This window comes from Lepidochelys kempii, chromosome 1 (assembly GCF_965140285.1).
Source record: "Lepidochelys kempii isolate rLepKem1 chromosome 1, rLepKem1.hap1, whole genome shotgun sequence".
Taxonomy (NCBI): Eukaryota; Metazoa; Chordata; order Testudines; family Cheloniidae; genus Lepidochelys; species Lepidochelys kempii.
The window spans coordinates 256,850,171-256,870,777 of NC_136380.1; the positions used below are offsets into that span (position 1 = coordinate 256,850,171).

At 45.1% G+C, this 20,607-nt stretch overlaps 1 protein-coding gene across 5 annotated transcripts; it reads left to right on the forward strand.

Moving 5' to 3' along the window:
* The first annotated feature begins 1,331 nt into the window (after positions 1-1,331).
* HMGXB4 (HMG-box containing 4) lies at positions 1,332-20,566 on the forward strand. 5 transcript variants are annotated; one of them, XM_073324805.1, is made up of 11 exons: positions 1,332-1,559; positions 7,567-7,672; positions 8,351-8,499; positions 9,692-9,770; positions 11,062-12,053; positions 13,482-13,563; positions 14,099-14,163; positions 14,475-14,580; positions 15,117-15,286; positions 16,023-16,145; positions 19,992-20,566. In XM_073324805.1, exons 2-11 carry the CDS (start codon positions 7,642-7,644, stop codon positions 20,034-20,036), a joined length of 1,842 nt encoding a protein of 613 aa, XP_073180906.1. In that variant the 5' UTR covers positions 1,332-1,559; positions 7,567-7,641; the 3' UTR covers positions 20,037-20,566. The 5 variants fall into 5 exon arrangements, with proteins under 5 accessions (XP_073180906.1, XP_073180922.1, XP_073180886.1 ...); XM_073324785.2 differs by lacking the exon at positions 19,992-20,566 and adding an exon at positions 16,864-17,883 and having other exon boundaries at positions 1,478-1,559; XM_073324821.1 differs by lacking the exon at positions 7,567-7,672 and having other exon boundaries at positions 1,455-1,559.
* Positions 20,567-20,607: the final 41 nt, after the last annotated feature.

Here is a 20,607-nt window from a genome sequence, read left to right on the forward strand (position 1 = left end):
AAGTGTCCTGAGTAGGAGATGACTAGTATCATGCACTCATGCAGAGGTTTTGAATGTGAAGCTTGGCCAAGTGTTTGTAGCTTTCTAAGGGGCAAATGAGTATTGATGGGATCCTGGAGGAGCTGTATGTGGGACCTCCTCTCTGCTGTGATTAGAACCATTTTTAAGTAGTGCTGGCTTCTGATCAACATCCTAAGGCAGCGTTAATGTAGCAGGAGCCCCGCCTGGCCAGCAACTAATATGCACTGCACAAAGGAACAACTCTGTGGACACTCACCTGCCTCAAAAGAGGGATGGGTGGAGGCCTTGCAGTCTTGAGTTTGGAGAAAAGGAGGGAATAACAGCAAACAGAGCTGAGGTGGTGCATGTAGACTGGGTGATGGACCGGGACGGGGGGAATGTGTGCGTGTGTGTGAGAGAGAGATGTAAGTAGGTTATGGACCAGGACCCAGGGCTGGGAGAGGTGTGTACACCAGAGAATGGACCAGATAATATTGCGGGGGGGCAGTGTGTGTATGCTAGGTGATGGACCAGGAGCTGTTGGTGGCAGAGTGTGTGTGTACACTAGGTGATGGACCAGGAGCTGTTGGTGGCAGAGTGTGTGTGTACACTAGGTGATGGACCAGGAGCTGGCGGGGGGGGCAGCATGTACACTAGCTAATGAACCAGGAGATATGTGGAGGGGAAGAGTGTGTGTACACTAGGTCAGTGGCTCTCAACCAAAGGTCCGGGGCCCACTGGCAAGCCCTGAGCAGGTTTCAGGGGGTCCACCAAGCAGGGCCAACATTAGACTTACTGTGGCCCAGAGCAGAAAGCCAAAGCCCCACTGCGTGGGGCTGAAGCCTGGGGCTCCAAGCCCCACCACCCAGGTCTGAAGCCGAAGCACCTTCGCTTCACAGGGCCCACTGTGGCGTGGGGCCCCAGGCAATTGCCTTGCTTGCTACCTCCCAATGCTGGCCCTGCCTTTTGTATGCAGAAAAACAGCTGTGGCCCAGCTGGGCCCTAAAGTTTCTATAGCACGGGGGGCTCAGAAAGAAAAAGGTTGAGAAGCCCTGCTCTCGACGATGGACCAGGAGCTGATGGCGGGGGGGGGGGGGGGTGAGTACATCAGGTGAAGCACCAGCCCTGGGCAGGAGAGGGGGGGTTGACACAAGGCGAGGGCCCAGCTGCGCTCCACCCTCTCTCTCTTCGACTGAGCCCGAGGCCTCCAGCCGCGGACCCAGCGCCTGGCGATCGATCGGCTCGGCGTTCCGCTACCGGCCGAGCGCCCTGCCTGCCTCCTGCGTCGGAGGCGCTCGGCGCTCGGCTGGTTCTCCCTGGGCGCCGGGTGGGTGCCTCTTTTCCCATTCGAAGATGGCGGCCGCAGGCAGCGGCGGAGGCGAGGCGGGAAGCGGCGGACCAGAGTGAAGCCTCCGCGGAGCCCCCTCTCCCCTGAGCGGGGCCGCCGCGCGGCAGGCTGCTCCCGCCTCCGGCCTGGGCCGCCGCCGCCGCCGCGGGGGACCCCGGGGCCTGCTCTAGGGGCAGAGCCGCGGGCTGGAGCGAGGCTGGAGCCCGCCGGGGTGAGAGGAGACGCGGGCAGGGGGCGGTGAAGCGGCCGGGCTGGTTCAAATGGAGGAGGCGGGAAAGCGGGCGGGGCGCGCGCGCGAAGCCCCGGAGGGGAGGGCGGGGCGCCGCGCTGGGGGCAAGTGCGAGGGTTGCCGGCAGGGGGCGCGCGCGCGCGCGCGGGCTGGGTGGCCGTGCGCCCCACCGAAATGCAGGGGGCACTGGCTGGGCGGATGGCTGCGCTGATAGCCCCGGGTCTCTGCACCGGGCCACTGAAACCGTGCTAATGGCAGTAATCCTGCAAGGCCATCGGCGCCCTGGAGCACCCACCGCTGCTGGGCCAGCCACAGGGGCGCAGCACGCACACAGCTGCCCGGGAAGGGAGAGACGGTCCCGGGCCCTGCCTAAGGCAGGGTGGTGCCCCGGAGGCTTCTGTTGTCCTCGTTGTTCCTTACACCGTTACCCTCCTTCCCCGTGGGCTGCTGTGAGTTCATTGCGTTGTCTGAGTGAGGGCCTGGTGCTGCAGCCCTTAGGTCCTCGGTCACACAGGTGGGCTTCAGTTGGACTCTTCGCATGGGAAAGGTTTGGAGAATGGGGACCCAAGGCCCCCGTCCTGCTAACGCACCTTCAGCACTACGTGTGCGTGTCCCATCAAAGTGCATAGGACTGCTTGTACATAAAGTTAAGCACGTGCTTTGCAGGGTCAGGGGCTTAGTTTGTGAGCCCTTCTGGGCAGGGACCTTGTCTTCTAAGCTCTACTCTTGTCTCTTCCTTTCTCTAATGGGACTAATAAGGTATGTGCATAACCGTACACAAATCTGTTTCCTCTTGGTGTTCCCCTCATCTTTCCCATCACACCCCACCGACTCTGTTGTCTCTTGACGAGCTGTATCTATGTTAGGTGCTGATCCTATAAACATTTACCATCAAGTATAATGCCTACTATCATGAGTGGTCCCATTGAAGTCAGTGGGACAGATCACAGAAATAAACATGGTGCCTTGTAGTGTTTGCAAGATGTAGCCCTTAACCTTGTAAGCTCATTGTGCGGAAAGGATCTTTTTTATTTTTCTGTAAAGGGCTGTGCTGTGGTGTTCAATAAATTCTTTGTGTGAAATGCCAAGAATATAGCAGTAGGGATATATTACCCACCACCTGACCAGGATGGTGATAGTGACTGTGAAATGCTCAGAGAGATTAGAGAGGCTATTAAAATAAAAAATTCAATAATAATGGGGGATTTCAACCATCCCCATATTGACTGGGTACATGTCACCTCAGGATGGGATGCAGAGATAAAGTTTCTTGACACCTTAAATGACTGCTTCTTGGAGCAGTCCTGGAACCCACAAGGGGAGAAGAAATTCTTGATTTAGTCCTAAGCGGAGCACAGGATCTGGTCCAAGAGGTGTATATAGCTGGACCGCTTGGTAATAGGGACCATGATATAATTAAATTTAACATCCCTGTGGTGGGGAAAACACCACAGCAGCCCAACACTAGCATTTAATTTCAGAAAGGGGGACTACTCAAAAATGAGGAAGTGAGTGAAACAGATTAAAAGGTACTGCGCAAAAAGTGAAATCCCTGCAAGCTGCATGGAAACTTTTTAAAGACACCATAATAGAGGCTCAACTTAAATGTATACCCAACATTAAAAAGTAAGAGAACCAAAAAAGTGCCACTGTGGCTAAACAAAGTAAAAGAAGCAGTGAGAGGCTGTTAGGGTTCCTTCCCCACTCTGAACTCTAGGGTACAGATGTGGGGATCTGCATGAAAGACCCCCTAAGCTTATTTTTACCAGCTTAGGTTAAAATCTTCCCCAAGATACAAACTTTACCTTGTCCATGAACAGTATGCTGCCACCACCAAGCGTTTTAAACAAAGAACAGGGAAAGATACCACTTGGAGACGTCTTCCCCCAAAATATCCCCCCAAGTCCTACACACCCCCTTTCCTGGGGAGGCTTGAGAATAATATCCTAACCAATTTGTTACAAAATCATCAAAGACCCAAACCCCTGGATTTTGGAACAATGGAAAAATCAGTCAGGTTCTTAAAAGAAGGATTTTATTAAAAATAAAGGTAAAAATCATTTCTGTAAAATCAGGCTGAAAAATATTTTACAGGGTATTCAGATTCAAAACACAGAGGATCCCCCTCTGGGCAAAACCTTAAAGATACAGAAAACAGGAATAAACCTTCCTCTTAACACAGGGAAAATTTACATAAAACAAAAGATAAACTAATCCGCCTTGCCTGGCTTACCTATACTGGTTGCAATATTGGAGACTTGGATTGGGATGGGTTAGAGAAGATGGATTTCTGTCTGGCCTCTCTCAGTCCCAAGAGAGAACAGCCAGGCAAACAAAGAGTACAAAAAAGCCTTTCCCCGCCCCCCTCCCCAAGATTTGAAAGTATCTTGTCCCCCTATTGGTCCTTTGGGTCAGGTGCCAGCCAAGTTAGCTGAGCTTCTTAACCCTTTACAAGTAACAGGATGTTGCCTCTGGCCAGGTGGGATTTTATAGCACTGTATACAGAAAGGTGGTTACCCTTCCCTTTATATTTATGACAGAATCAAAAAGGCATCCTTTAAAAAGTGGAAGTTAAATCCTAGTGAGGAAAATAGAAAGGAGCATAAACTCTGGCTAGCTGTTCTTCAAATTCTTTTTTGGTCTACTTAATTATATTTTTACACTTCATTTGCCAAAGACAAAAAATAACAGAAAAAAAACATTTTTAAGTACATCAGAAGCAGGAAGCCTGCTAAAAAATCAGTGGGGCTGCTGGGCGATCGAGGTGCTAAAGGAGTACTCAAGGACGATAAGGCCATTGCGGAGAAACAAAATTAATTCTTTGCATTGGTCTTCACAGCTGAGGATGTGAGGGAGATTCCCAAACCCGAGCCATTTTTTTTAGGTGACAAATCTGAGGAACTGTCCCTGAGTGAGGTGTCATCAGAGGAGGTTTTGAAACAAATTGATAAACTAAACAGTAATAAGTCACCTGGACCAGATGGCATTCACTCAAGAGTTCTAAAGGTATTCAAATGTGAAATTGCAAGACTACTAACTGTAATCTGTAACCTATCATTTAAATCAGCTTCTGTACCAAATGACTGGAGGATAGCTAATGTGACGCCAGTTTTTAAAAAGGCTCCAGAGGTGATCCCAGCAATTACAGGCCGGTAAACCTGACTTCAGTACCGGGCAAATTGGTTGAAACTATTGTAAAGAACAAAATTGTCAGACACATAGATGAACATAATTTGTTGGGGGAAGAGTCAACATGTTTTTTGTAAAGGGAAATCATGCCTCACCAATGTAATAGAATTCTTTGAGGGGGTCAACAAGCATGTGGACAAGGGAAATCCAGTGGATATAGTGTACTTAGATTTTCAGAAATCCTTTGACAAGGTCCCTCACCAATGGCTCTTAAGCTAAGTAAGATGTCATGGGATAAGAGGGAAGGTCCTCTCATGGATTGGCAACTGGTTAAAAGATAGAAAACGAAGGGTAGGAATAAATGGTCGGTTTTCAGAATGGAGAGAAGTAAATAGTGGTGTCCCCCAGGGGTCTGCACTGGGACCAATCCTATTCAACATATTCATAAATGATCCAGAAAAAGGGGTAAACAGTGAGGTGGCAAAATTTGCAGATGATACAAAACTGTCAAGATAGTTAAGTCCCAGGCAGACTGCGAAGAACTACAAAAGGATCTCTTAAAACTAGGTGAGTGGGCAACAAAATGGCAGATGAAATTTAGTGTTGATAAATGCAAAATAATGCACATTGGAAAACATAATCCCAACTATATGTATAAAATGATGGGGTCTGATTTAGCTGTTACCACTCAAGAAAGAGATCTTGGAGTCATTGTGGACAGTTCTCTGAAAACATCCACTCAATGTGCAGCAGCAGTCAAAAAAGTCAACAGAATATTGGGCATCATTAAGAAAGGGATAGATAATAAGATGAAAAAATATCATATTGCCTCTATATAAATCCATGGTATGCCCACATCTTGAATACTGCGTGCAGATCTGGTCACTCCCCTCTTTCAAAAGATACATTGGAATTGGAAAAGGTACAGAAAAGGGCAACAGAAATTATTAGGGGTATGGAATGACTTCTGTATGAGGAGAGATTAATAAGACTGAGACTATTCAGATTGGAAAAGAGACAACTAAGGAGGCATATGATTGAGGTCTATAAAATCATGACTGGTGTGAAGAAAGTAAATAAGGATGTGTTATTTACTCCTTATAACACAAGAACTAGAGGTCACCAAATGAAATTAATAGGCTGTAGGTTTAAAACAAACAAAAAGGAAGTATTTCTTCACACAATGCACAGTCAACCTGTGGAACTCTTGCCAGAGGATGTTGTGAAGACCAAGACTATAACAGGGTTCAAGAAAGAACTAGATAAATTCATGGAGGATAGGTCCATCAATGGCTGTTAGCCAGGATGGGCAGGGATGGTGTCCCTAGTCTCCAGGAGCTGTTAGCCAGATCTGGGAATGAGCGACAGGGAAAGGATCACTTGATGATTGCCTGTTCTGTTCATTCGCTCTGGGGCATCTGGCATTGGCCACTCTTGGAAGACAGGATACTGGGCTAGCTGGACCTTTGGTCTGACACGGTATGGCAGTTCTTTAGTTCTTATGCCATGTCTGCCAATGGCATTGTACACATTTTTGTAATATTGAGGGTTTTTAAAATTTCTGTGGTGGATGATTTTCTTAAAATATTTAAATGAATGCTGATTAACCTCTACCCCATGTGAATTGTAACAAAAATGTTTCCTACTTAGTTGGGGTGGTAGTGGTGGGTGTAGAGTGGTGGTAGGTTTGTTTTTTGTTTGGAAACCAGTAAAGCATGAATACATATTTATATTATAGTGTCAACACTTGTTTCTAAAGGCTGTAGGTATATGGAGAGCTTTACAAAACACACACAAGACAAGTTCCCTACCCCAAAGAGTTTAAACTCTTAACGCCAGTATGGTGTCATGTTTGTGTCTCAGCCAGTCAGAAAACCGGCTGCTTGGTCTCTTACTCACAGATGAAAAAAAAGTAACTTCAGCCAGGTGAGAACTGGATAATCCCTGGAAGGATAACCTGGTTTTAAAAGTTGCACTTCTACCAAGAAGCTGGTCTCTGACTGAAGAACACAAGTTGTTTTCTGTGAGATAATCTGAATTCAGCTATTCCACAATGACAAAAGGTGCAACCTCTTACCTGCACCAGGATCCCTAATAGAATGACTCAGTCAGGAGAGACATGGAACTTCCTGAGCTGCCAGAGGCTGGGAGTGCTGCAGAATCCCTAGGAAAAGGGAGTGCTTTTTCCTTCTACTTCCTCTCCTATCTCCCAAATTGGGCATCAGAATTGCTAAACTAGCCGGATGGGGGAATACAAGAATTTCAGAAAAGATGCACACCTCTACCCCAAAATCTCCAATTAATGTAGTAGATCTAAGGTCATTGAACATTGCACAGGACTGGTATCCAGCTGGGGTCCTCTCTCTCTCCACCCCAAATTCTTCATCCAAGATTCAGGGGTTTAGCATTTGTCTCTTTAAAGACCCCACCCTTTGCTACAATGCTGACAAGAAGGGGTCATAACACCAACTCTATTTTTAATTGTTTGTGTCAACATGGAAGCTAAAACAAGCCATTTGGTCACTCGTTTTACATTTTATTGAAATAAATGACATGATGTTACCAATTTGAGGTTTCATGAGGAAGAGGGGATCCTTGTTATCTCCCTGTAAAATCAAGCAACCCCTCCAAACTTTTAACATGTGAATCAGCTAAAGCAAACTACCCTGAAGTTTGATCTTTTTCTACCAATCTTCCCATCCCTTAGGTGTGAGCAAGAGCAGACAAGGAGGCACACTTCCTTGCTTTCCCTCTGCCACTTTCTTCCTGCGAGTCTCCATTCAGTTCCCCGTGGGAAGTTCCCTTTTCTCCATTATGATTCCACTTTATGGGAGGGTTATTCTCATTCTCTGTTTCTTAGACCTTGTCCTGTAGACGGGAACGGGGGAAGGAGCCCAGACGTGGCAACACATTCTCAGGCTCCTGCAGGACCACCATGGCTTATGATGACTCCAAGAAAAAAGAAGGTATGACTGCTTCATAATCTGTGAGGGTGTTCAAAAAGGGTACCCTCTACAGCCCCTGCAAGCCCATGGAGTTGAGAGAGTGGGAAAGGAAGCCGGTCTCCTGCATGGCAGTACAGAATGCAAAGCCCTAGGGCATCAGGCTGGGTTTCTGCAGCATTCCAAGTCTCTCGTGGCGTCAGGAAGTGAGATACTGGGACTAGAAAATGGGTTTCACAGGTGGCATTTCAGACTTCTGACACCTTCATTACTGAACTCTGCCCTTGCAGCATTTATTGTCCCTGTCAACTCCATAGAACAGGAATGGGGATAGAATTTAAATCTCCTTCACAGCAACATAGTAATCTCTAGACCCTGGTTTTAGTCTCAGCAGCATCCTGAGTTCCTTCTGTCTCTGGGGAGAAAGAAACCAAGACTAGGAATTGAACCTTGATCTCTTGTGGGGTACTGTACAGCACTGAGCCTTTTCCCTGCAGTTGGGGCAGCACAGCACACAAATTCCTAGTCCCCAGTATTCTTTTTTTTTTTTTGCTTGGTTGGTTGTTTTTTTTTTGTACATCAGTCTGCTTCAACTTTGGCCTCTGTGATTGTGTTGCATTTTGTGCAGAATGAATTTGCTTTCATTGTTCCTTAATTGGGTATCTTCATCCTTCCCTTTCTCACCACACTCACAAATGCTAGAGTGCTTAGAGGGTGACCGAAGCATTGACGACGTGGGGCTGGCAGCAGGTAGAACCCAGCGAGAGAAAAAACGCTCTTACAAGGATCTGCTGCGGGAAGAGGAGGAAATAGCAGCTCAGGTCAGAAAGACCTCAAAGAAAAGGTTGAAGGTGAGAAAATGCACTTAAAACAGCGGTTCTCAAACTTTAGCAACCCGAGGACCCCCATTTTGATTTAAAATTTTTCACAGACCCCCAAACCTCACCCAGGCCCTGCCCCCACTTCACCTCTTCCCGCCTCCACTCCACCCCTGCCCCTCCTCTTCCCCGTCTCTTTCCGCCCCTGAGTGCGCCCCGTCCCTGCTCCTCCCCCTTCCTCCCAGCGCCTCCTGCAGGAGGCGCTGGGAGGAGAGGGAGGAGTTGATCAGCATGGCTTGCGGACCCCAGTTTGAGAAACGTTGACTTAAAATCTTCTGCTGGGATTGGGGTGGGTGAATTTGCTATTTTCCTTTTGTAAAAATGGCCAGTGACGGACTATGGAAAGCAGAGGGAGTGCTTCACATCACTCATTGGCAGCACACACTCCTTCAAAAAGTGGTATTGATTAATTCTGAGAAGTAGTCAGGCCCAGTTATTATCTGTGATTTGTGGCCTCAGGATGGATGAGTGGGGAGTTCCTACCCCAGCCCTGAGAGGCGTGGGAGAGCAGGAATTGTAAATTTTCGTATAAAAAACAAAATTCTAGACCTTATGGTTGCATAGATAATTTACAGAATATGAACAGAATATAAAGTGATGCACTGTTGTCCTCTTGATTCTGCAGGCAGCCTGAAATGGTAGCTCTGAGAGGTATGAACTGCCCTATTCATCACCTGGAGGTGTTAATACTGAAACCTGATAGTAACCACTTTGAGCTGAAATTTCTGCTGCCTATTGTCAGTCCAGAGGTGACTAGTTTAAGATTGGGAGGGTTAAGACCTTTGCAAGTGTGGAAAAAATTGTTTTCTACTCTTTTTTTTTAATTTTCCACCACTCAAATGGAATTCCCAAACTTCATTTTAAAACTTCAGAATGGTCAATACACAGAGAATGTATTTCAGTGGTGGGCAATCTGTGGCCCTTCCCACAGCTCCCATTGGCTGGGAATGGCAAACCACGGCCACTGGGAGCTGCAGGCGGCATTGCCTGCAGATGGTCAATGTAAACAAACTGTCTCATGGCCCACCATCGGATTACCCTGACAGGCCGCAGGTTGCCCATTTAGTGACAAGAGTGGTTTCCAGAATTATCTGTATCAAGAGCCAGTATGAATTTGTTTTTGTTTCCTACTGGTTTTTCATCTCCTTTTCTTCTCTGATTTCAGGACAGCGACCTCTTCTTCTTGGGGACAGAATCTCATAAGAAGAAGAGGAAGCATTCCTCTGATGAGTTCTTCTACGGAGGTGAGAATAGGAAATATGTAGGATTGATGCTATGGGGCAGGAAGGCTGATCAGTAGGGCCCTACCAAATTTATTGTCCATTTTGGTCAATTTCGCGGTCATAGTATTTAAAAAATTGTAAATTTCATTATTTCAGATATTTAAATCTGAAATTTCACAGTGTTGTAACTGTAGGGGTCCTGACCCAAAGGGTAGCTGTGGGGGTCTCAAGGTTATTGTAGGAGGATTGCGGTATTGCCACCCTTGCTTCTGCGCTGCTGCTGCTGGCGGTGATGCTGCCTTCAGAGCTGGGCGCCTGGCTGGAAAAAAAAAATCCTGACATTTGAGAGTTTTATCTCCAGATCATGATGGTAGGCTCTGAGCAGATGTGGTGAGTGCTGGGAGGATGAACTGAGTAAGGTGTCACATGGAGTAGGGGGCCTGAAGTGATGGGGTGGTGATGATGGGGACTGGAGGACAGGATTAATTGCTGGGCAGGAGATGAGCAGATGTGGGGATGAGAGTTCCTGCAGCAGGGGCCAAAATCCCCTTATCCAGTACATGTGGGAGAGCGGGCAACACTAATTGTCACATGCACACACCCTGGGGATGGGCAGGCGTGCAAAAATCAAGAGACTGACCTAAAAACTCAATATAATAATTTTTTTAAATCTTGTGATTTTGGGGCCAATCTCATGATTTTTGGAGGTCCGACTCCTGATTTTTTATCTCTTGAAGTTGGCAATACTGCACATCCCTTTAGGTGGCTTTTGTGCTTGTTTTTTCTCTCTGAAAGATCAAGCTATGGATTTTCTTCGATCGTAAGCTCTTTGGGATAGGGACTTTCTTTTTGTTCTGGTTATGCAGTGTCTAGCACAATGGGGTCTGGTCCTTGACTGGGTCTCCTTGGTGCTACCATAGTACAAATAATAAATAATAACAATACTAATAATACTCAAGGTAATACTGGCTCCTCTGAATTTTCAGTCACATATATTCATGCCATGGGATGGTCAAACCAGGCTCTCTGAGTTTAATATGAATACTGAATTATCCTAACAGTTCATACTCGTAACTAAACAGAAGCCCACAGCTTCTGTTTCTCTGTAGCCTTGTTTCTTGTGACCAGCCTAGTGCCAGGCTTCCTTTGCAACAAGATTCAGAGGACTTCTCTCTAAGCCAGAAAGGTTTCCATTTAGCCCTGAGCACCAGGAATATTGTGGAACTCTGAACCCCTCTTCTTCAAGCCGACATAGGAGGAGATATGTCACATACAGTCTCCCCTCAGTTTGATTTATTTTGGTCTTTTTCAGACCTTTCACCTCTGGAGTTGCCATCAAAGAAGAAGAAAAAAGCAGTCTCAAGCCCAACCTCTTCTGACACGGCCATGGATCTTCTTAAGGCTATCACCTCACCCCTTGCCACGGGCTCCAAGCCCTCAAAAAAGACAGCTGAAAAATCATCCTTCTCTTCCTTTGCTGCCACTGGCTATTCAGAGAGCAAGAAGGAGCACCATAAGAAGAAACTGAGTGGTAGCAGTGGAGAGCTCACACTGGATGATGGTAGCTTCCACAAATCCAAAAAGATGAAGCCACTCTATGTAAACACAGAGACACTGACCCTGCGTGAGCCTGATGGCTTGAAGATGAAGCTCATCCTTTCACCTAAAGAGAAGGGGGGCAGCACAGTAGACGAGGAGTCATTCCCATACTCCTCACCACCAGCAGCAGCAAAAAAATCCTCCAAGAAATCAGGTCGAGATGAACAAGGCTCATTCCTCCTGGGTCATGAACTTCAAAGCTTCCTGAAATCTGCTCGGAAGAAGCACAAGCCACTGCCAGATGCACATCCACCTCCAATCCCCGAGGGATTTGTCCCTGACACCTCCCTGTTCTCAGAAGGTCATGGGAGTGAATATGACCTTTCAAGTATGGAGCCACCACTGGAATCAGGTTCATCATCTGGTGGGGAGTTGGAGGCCGGAGAGCTGGTGATAGATGACTCCTACCGGGAGATCAAGAAGAAGAAGAAGTCAAAGAAAAGCAAGAAAAAAAAGGACAAGGAGAAACACAAGGAGAAGAAGCACTCTAAGTCTAAGAAGAGTTCTGGACTCCCTGCCTCTGTAGCAGTAGCTGAAGTTATGGTGACACCACCGCCACCCCCTCCACCCAGCACTCCATTTGTCCTTCCTGTGCCTCCCCCCCCACCTCCTGTTTTCCACACAGATGGACAAAGTGAGAAGAAAAAGAAAAAAGAAGAGAAGGACAAGGAAAAAGCTGAGAAAGCAGAAAAGGATAAAGAAAAGGTAAAGAGCGGTAGCAGAAATTGTGATGTCTAAGACGCTGTGACATTGGGTAACACTGGATAAGACGCCCTATATTTTGGCCGCAGAATTAGCTACAGAACCATTGCCTTTGTTCCAGAAGCTGAGCTTTTGTTTAAAAAAAATATATTTCTAGTGCTCATTGTGATGAAAATAACCTTCAAAATTTGAATCAAGTATAAACTGAAACAGTAGGTCTCAGAGGCATGAGCCATCCTGTCCATGTCAAATGGTTTTTAACCCTGAAACCTAAAGAAGAAAAACTAAGTATCAACATAAATTGTTTCACTGTTGAAACATCAGTTATCCTGTGATATATACAACTATGCTTTAGGGCATAAACCATCCTCAGACTTTATCTAAAAGGAGAAGTAAGAAACTTCTTTTAACAAGTTATACCATAATTGCCCATTTTGGGGTTTCTCGCACCTTTTTCTGAAGCATCTGATTCTGGTTACTGCCAGGCAGGCTACTGGACCAGAGTGTCCACTGATCTGGTAAAATATGGCAAGGGAAAACAACTCTATGCTGAAGTTGAAGTATTTTTCCATTATCTCCTAAATGAAAGAAAAATAAGATATTAATCTTGTAGAAGGACCACATTCCCAGTTCCATCCTATGCTGAGAATCTAGGACATCAGGTGTCCATGGCTAATTTATAAAACTGCGAGTGGGGAAAACTTTTGACAGAGTATGAGTGGTGTGGCAGTAATCAGAGCAATGTCATCCTGCAGTATACTGATGGGAAAGATGACAGACTGGACATAGAGTAGCTGGATTGTGTCAAGAATTAAGCAGGAATAACCCAAGTGAACCAGCCCATAACCACTCTCGCTCAGTAAAATAGGCTCTAAAATTACATGTAGGATTTCACTGAGCACAGATTGGCAACTGCCTCTGCCACCACAGTTGCTGTACTGCTAGTGTCTTACTCCTGTAGAAATCCTAGGACTGGAATAAGAGATGGTGCTATTTGTCAGGACTGAACTGAAAGATCTATGTGACATCCTAGACCACATCTACACCACGAGCTTGGGGTTTACTTGGCGCAGCTCCGCCATGCCTCCACTGCCACTATCTGTGCTACTGAGGCCATGCTGCTATTTATACTCACACTAACTCAGTGATGGCTAGCACAAGCATGTATACTTTAACAGGGGAATTGCACCCCTCGCTCATGTGGTAGACATAGCCCTAGGAATGGAATAAGAAGTGGTGCTTCGTGTCAAAATTGAGGTGTGTCAGCAGAACTGGATGTTGATTCTGAACCAGAATAGCAGGGGTTGCCTCAGGTCAGGAATTAAATGTATTGGCAGAGATCTTGCAGGAGTAACACAGATTATCCTTAAATTTAAATAGGTCTCAGTATAATTAAAAATCTTCCTTGTTTTCTTTTCTCCTTGTGATTAGCCAAAGAAGAAGAACATGTCTGCCTACCAAGTGTTCTGTAAGGAATATCGAGTGACTATTGTGGCTGAGCATCCAGGGATAGGTAAGAGAATAACCTAGCCTCTTCTTCTGTTCATATACGTCTGTCACTGTGATAGTCCAGTCAGATTGGTTACCAGGGCGTATCCTTGTTTTGTCCCAACACCCACTATTGATGTTGGAGTGCAAAGAGTCTGCCAGGATGCTTTAAATAAGAGGCAGCAAAGTGAAAAGGAAAGGCTCCCATGATCTAATATCATGGTGTTTCAACCCAACTGTGAATTTGGATAACTTCCTTTTACTGTGAAACTGTCTCCGATAGTATGTTGTGCAGCCTCCCATATACACATGTTCCTCAGTGGAGGTGTATTTGTCCAGCATCCACCTGTTCCTTTTAGGTTGAGACTATCGGAAATAGTCTCCAAGCATGGGTAGTTCAACTGTGATACAGGCTGTTCACTAACAGCATATGCATGGGCCAGTTTCCTGAACTTTCAGTATTTATACAAACTTTCCACTGTCTTCTCTTTGTTGATTTTTATATTTGATTTTTTTATTAACCTTTCCCATTTTATTGCTACCTCCCCTTTTCCTCCTAGATTTTGGGGAGTTGAGCAAAAAACTGGCAGAAGTGTGGAAGCAGCTGCCTGAAAAGGATAAACTGGTACGTATGCCCCTGGATATATTTTTTTGTAAAATAAATTCTCTACACTAGCTGCCTGGATCCTCTCATGCTGCCAGCTTTGCTTTTGCAGTGTAGGTTCCCTGGGTGTTAAAGTATGGCAAATAAATGTGCAACCCCCTGCAGTAAGGGAATTGGGTGCTCTCAGCCCCATAATAACAAAAATGTCCAGTTTCTGCTTGTGAGACTTGCTTAGCCAGTCAACTATCCATAAAGTCACCCCATCTCTCAAATCCTGGCAGCAGGTTTGCCTAATGGTTTGAATCCTGCTTTTCTTTCCGTGTTCTGTGCAGGTTTGGAAGCAGAAAGCTCAATATCTGCAGCATAAGCAGAATAAAGCAGAGGCCACAACAGTGAAGAGGAAGGCAGCTTCATCAGAGGGTGCCCCAAAAGTGAAAGGTAATAGCCACACCCCATTTGCTCTAGTCCTTGGGGAAAGGGGAGAGTACGACCTGTGCATTAGGGTATAGAGAGAGTGCCTTCTGCTCTTTCCCTCCTCCTTCCCCGTGACTTTGGTGTGTGATTATTCTCTAACTCAAAAATGATCCCTATAGAGAACTGAGGAATGGTGTTAATAGGTTTCAAAAGGGCATTCTGACCAGCCATAAGCTATAAATATGGTACCATTCATACAGCACATTGATGATGGAGTATGTAAAGCAAGAAGGAACAGGAGAGAAGTTTTTGTAGGTGCTAGAGGCTGGAGTTAACAAAAACAAAGGGTATGGTTAGTTTAGCATCTGTTTAATGAGAGAATCTCCCACCACTTCTATATTAATATTAGTTATTAATACAGCGTCAAGAAGTGGGGTTGGTGCTTTGCATAAGTATGAGAGAGACCCCAGCTCCAAAGAGCTTACAATCCAAACAGACTTATCAGTAAAGGAATAAGAAAGAGGAGATGATAAGATTTTTTTTCCCCCATCTATTTTAAGCTTCCCCAGCAGGTATGCTTTCACCTCATAAGAAGTCCCCTTCCAGCACTGTGGTGTTATCCTCCTCACCAGCCAAAGCCCCTGATACAGATCCCATTGATGTAGCTGCACATCTACAGTTGCTGGGTGAATCTCTGAGTCTCATTGGACACCGACTGCAAGAGACAGAGGTGGGTACAGAGCCAGTACCAAATCAGGGAATCTCATTTGTAATCCCAACATAACGTGTGTAACCTGGACTCTAAACTGCATTAGGTTTAATGGGTAACAGTATAGTCTCACTCCCACTGTCCTGCATGCTTTATCACAAATAAAACGTATTTGAACTGCTTTTCCCCAGTGTCCCAACTGGGATTTTTGTACAGGGGAGTAGCTCCTGCCTCTGTAAAGGTGAAAACCTCTTCCTTCACAGAAGGATGTGGAAAAGTAATTCCCCGCTCCAAAAATTATGTTACCTTAGGGCAAGCCTAGCTACAGTCTTAGCTCCTTGAGCCCAGAGAGGCAATATTCTTCACTATGCTTCCTATTTCTGGGTTGGGGTTTAAGTATCTATTATCGCAATAGATGATAAAAATCATAAAAATTGTGACCCTAATAAGCTCCAGTACTCTGCCTTTAATTTACTCCAGTACTCTGCCTTTGTTTTCTGTTGTTTCCCACCCTTTTCCTGTATTTGTACATTGCCTATTGAGATCCTGTTGTAAACTATTTGGGTCAGTGATATATATGTATGAAGTATATCACATGGCTTTGTTATGATACAAACAATAGATAGAGAAGTGGGATTGGTGGATAAGACCAAGAGAGAGCTTGTGGTATCTTTGAGAGAATAGATTTTTATGGTGATGGGATTGCAGTCTCCACTACTTATACCCATTCAATTCCTTTCTCCTTCCTTATTTCCAGGGGATGGTGGCTGTATCAGGAAGTTTGTCAGTACTTCTAGATTCTATTATCTGTGCCCTGGGCCCTTTAGCATGCCTGACCACACAACTACCTGAGCTGAATGGCTGCCCTAAGCAAGTTCTGGTGAGTTCCTTGTTGTTCTTATTTCGGTGCTAGACCTATTTGTCTCCATGGAAAGAGAGCTGGAGTCCTGACTAGCATGTCTTTGTGACACTGGTGAGTCTCTACTGCTACACAGGTGGATAAATAGTTCTGCTAGTGCACTGTTACTATCAGGGCTTTGGAGAGGAGCCCGCGGAGCAGCTCCGGAGCAGTGGAGCTGCAGGTTTTTGCCTGGAGCTGGAGCGGAGCCGGAGCACAGCTCCAAAGCCCTGGTTACTTTGGGAAGGATTTATGTGTGGGGAATTCACTGATAATATGTGCTGTAGGATATTGTGCATTAGATTTTCAGTGAAAGATACAGAGATGCTAACAGTTCAAGGGAACTTAACGTAACCTTTATTCCATTTATTGCAGTACTTGCAGCTCCTGTTTCTCAATGACTGAAACAGTAAATCTGGAGCAAATAAAACAACTGTGCATGCCAGACATCTTAATAAGCTCCAAGTTTGCATAAGAATTAAAAGGCCCTCTCCAGCTGGTATATATAGATACACACATTCAGTTTTTCTGTAATTGTGTAAATATCATTCCAGTGACCCGCAGTTAACTCTTAAGACCAGAATTCCCTATGTGGAGGGTGGGCACCTCAAAATATGTGAGTAAACTCCCCCAGGCAAGGGAGGCATGTGGTCTGTTACTTACAGCTTTTGGGTTCAGAGATACATATTCTCTCCTCCAGTCCTAAACAACACTTCAAAGTGAGCCCTCGTTTGGCAGCGGGCAACTTGCAGCACCAGTGCAGCATGGTGGCAAATGCAAAATTAGAACGTGAAAGCAGAGAGAGGGACAGAAGTCACAGCACCAAGCAGGGGAGAAGACCAAGGCAGAGAAAAAGAGAGAAAGGGAAGGAACTGGAATCAAAAAGAGAAAACATACCCAGTAAAGTACACAGAAAATACTAGATGAAAAGCAAATCTGCCAAGGAAGAGAAAAAATATATTTGGGAAGAAAATGGAAGATAAGGCAAATTGTCCAGGGCATGATGTGAATGATCTTGGTTGGGAGGGTGGCCCAGACACTGACTCATCACAGGAAGGGGTCTCTAACAAAAAAAATAAAAAGGTGTGGCAGCTTCTGCTGTAAACTCCCACAGTGGCCATGGGCACATTGCCTAGTATGTCAATCAGGTGCTGCCAGCTCAAGCCATGGCTATATAACCGTTGGACAATGCAACCTCTTGCCAAAAGCGTTCTGAGCACTGGCACTCCCTCTCCACATCATTGATGGGGCTGGAAACTGGAACCTCTTTTTAGTTCTGTTAAGAACGAGGGAGCTGTAGGTAGGTTAAGGCACTAATCTTTCACTTCTGGAGATGTGAGCTCAGACCTGGTCACAAGTGCAATTAGTCTGGTAGTTCCAAGCTAGTTTCCTATCTAGACATTTGTCCACATCAGTAAACGTGCTTTCGCCACAGTAAGCTAGAGTTGGCAGGGTTTGTGTGTCGTGTAAGGTGCTGTTTATCTCTTCAGCCAGTAGGTGGCATTGCTAAATTTAGAACCGATCAAGAGACTGCCAAGATTCCAGCCCCTCGTTCTTCAAGCATTAACAGGAATGTGTATCGAAGATATTGCTACCTGAAATTTATCAGCCAAAACTTTTTCAGCAAAGGGTGCAGATTCGGCAACACTAAAACATTCTGCAAATTTACTGAATGATTCCTTTTTTAAAAAACCAGAAAGCGGCAAAATGTTTCATTTTGACATTTTCAAAACTAAATGCTTTGATTTTTCAGTTAGAAATGACTTTTTTCCAAGTATCCTTCAAGTTTATATTTTAAAAAATCCCAAACACTAAAAAATGATTGACATTGAAATGAAGCATTTTGTTTTGGATTGAATGAAATATTTCGTTTGACCGAAAATGACATTTTTTCTATTTGCTGAAAATTCTGAAAAAGCTTGTTTAGAGTCCATCCCAAATGACAGGTTTCAGAGTAGCAGCCATGTTAGTCTGTATCCGCAAAAAGAAAAGGAGTACTTGTGGCACCTTAGAGATGAACAAATTTATTTGAGCATAAGCTTTCGTGAGCTACAGCTCACTTCATCAGATGCATGCAGTGGAAAATACAGTGGGGAGATTTTATATACACAGAGAACATGAAACAATGGGTGTTACCATACACACTGTAAGGAGAGTGATCAGGTAAGGTGAGCTATTACCAGCAGGAGAGGAAAAAAACCTTTTGTAGTGGTGGGCCATAATCAAAGTGGGCCATTTCCAGCAGTTGACAAGAACATCTGAGGAACAGCCGGGGGGAGGGGGAATAAACATGGGGAAATAGTTTTACTTTGTGTAATGACACATCCACTCCCAGTCTTTATTCAAGCCTAATTTAATGGTGTCCAGTTTGCAAATTAATTCCAATTCAGCAGTCTCTCGTTGGAGTCTGATTTTGAAGTTTTTTTGTTGAAGAATTGCCACTCTTAGGTCTGTAATCAAGTGACCAGAGAGATTGAAGTATTCTCCGACTCGTTGTTGAATGTTATAATTCTTGACGTCTGATTTGTGTCCATTTATTCTTTTACGTAGAGACTGTCCGGTTTGGCCAATGTACATGGCAGAGGGGCATTGCTGCCACATGATGGCATATATCACATTGGTAGATGTGCAGGTGAACGAGCCTCTGATAGTGTGGCTGATGTGATTAGGCCCTATGATGGTGTCCCCCTGAATAGATATGTGGACACGGTTGGCAACGGGCTTTGCTGGGAGTGGATGTGTCATTATACAAAGTAAAACTATTTCCCCATGTTTATTCCACCCCCCCCCCCCCCACTGTTCCTCACACGTACTTGTCAGCTGCTGGAAATGGCACACCTTGATTATCACTACAAAAGATTTTTTTCGCCCCTGCTGGTAATAGCTCACCTTACCTGATCACTCTCGTTACAGTGTGTATGGTAACACCCATTGTTTCATGTTCTTTGTGTATATAAAATCTCCCCACTGTATATTCCACTGCATGCATCCGATGTAGTGAGGGGTAGCTCACGAAAGCTTATGCTCAAATAAATTTGTTAGTCTCTAAGGTGCCACAAGTCCTCCTTTTCTTCATCCCAAATGAGTTTCTTTTCCTTTTTTTTTTTTTTTTCCGGAATTGCCAGAGAACTGAAAAATCCATTATTCGCACAGCTCTAGTCTGAGGCTTCTTTTGGGTAGCCAGCCACACCTCTGGAATTACTGGTGTGCTGCAGTCATAGACACTACAGGTGAAGTCACTGGAACATGTTTACTGAGATGCTGAGGACCACAACAATGTCCTTTAGGCTGCCAACAGCATTTGCAAAGAAAATCCAGGAGCTAAGACAAACTTTCTTTCACTCTCACCTTATTTCTGAAATATTTTCCTTTTTTCAACTTTCATATTCCAAATTCTAGCAGAGTTTTTCATGAGTTTGTGTAGGCAGGGCATTTCTCCTGGATTCCCCTATTCCATCACCCTGGGTTGGGTCCTTCCTCACTGAGCTTCCCTCTGGTGGATGTGGGCTGGGTATGGATTGCTTCCCAATGCATCTACACTGCTCTTAGCACTGGCCAGGTGGGATGAGGAAGCACTATAACGCACTGTGAGTGTTTCCCTTACCTCCAGGTGCCCCACTGTGCTCTCAGTGCCTGAGACTGTCTTTCAGCTAGGTCTCCTTGTATTTCCAAAACGCCGAAGGTTAGCTAACAGTACTGGTAACTTCCAAGAGAATGACAAGATGAGGATCTCCACATCCCACAGCTCTGTTACACTGAAGCATTGTTTCTGTAGGATTTAGAATCACAACTGATTCTTTTAAAAAATGTTAAATGTTCTCTTTCCAGTCAAATACACTAGACAACATCGCCTACATCATGCCTGGACTCTGACAGGAAAGGACCCTGGGATGAACCTGCTTCCACGTTACCGACTTGTGTACATAGGCGCTATACCGGCACTCTCTAAGGGCTCCGTGTGTAGGGTTTTAAAGTTTTATATCTGTATAGTATATACATAGGATTGTAACTATTTTACTTTTATTAATTTTATGAAAAGTTGTGACATAAGCTGAGCAAATCCTTTCCTGTTGGTGGGAGAGACCTACTCAATGTATTCTCCAGTCAGAAGGTTTTTGCGTGGTTGGAGTTCATAAAACTTTTGATACATCAGCCTTAAATTTAAAGAAGCCTTTTTGGGGAATTGGCCTGAGCACAGACTGTCTGTTAATGGACAAGTGCACAGGCTTGTTCATTTTGGACCAAGCAATACTGCTGGACTCATCACCAGACCTGTTTCTAACTTTATTGAAATGCACTGCTTTGGGGGAGGACTGGATGGCTGTCAGAAGAAAGAGGCTTTGACCTCTAGGTCATTTCTTCCAACTCCCAGGTCATTAGTGTTACTGTCTGCTGACTGGCTGGTAGCTTGTGTTAAAATAATTGTGGAGATGGTGAAGAATCT

Excerpts from the sequence above, each read along its gene's own strand:
- HMGXB4 (XM_073324805.1), top strand. The coding sequence starts at position 7,642 with ATGGCTTATGATGACTCCAAGAAAAAAGAAG. Across the intron at positions 12,054-13,481 it reads CAGAAAAGGATAAAGAAAAG|CCAAAGAAGAAGAACATGTC; the intron begins GTAAAGAGCGGT and ends CCTTGTGATTAG. Across the intron at positions 14,164-14,474 it reads TGCCTGAAAAGGATAAACTG|GTTTGGAAGCAGAAAGCTCA; the intron begins GTACGTATGCCC and ends TGTTCTGTGCAG.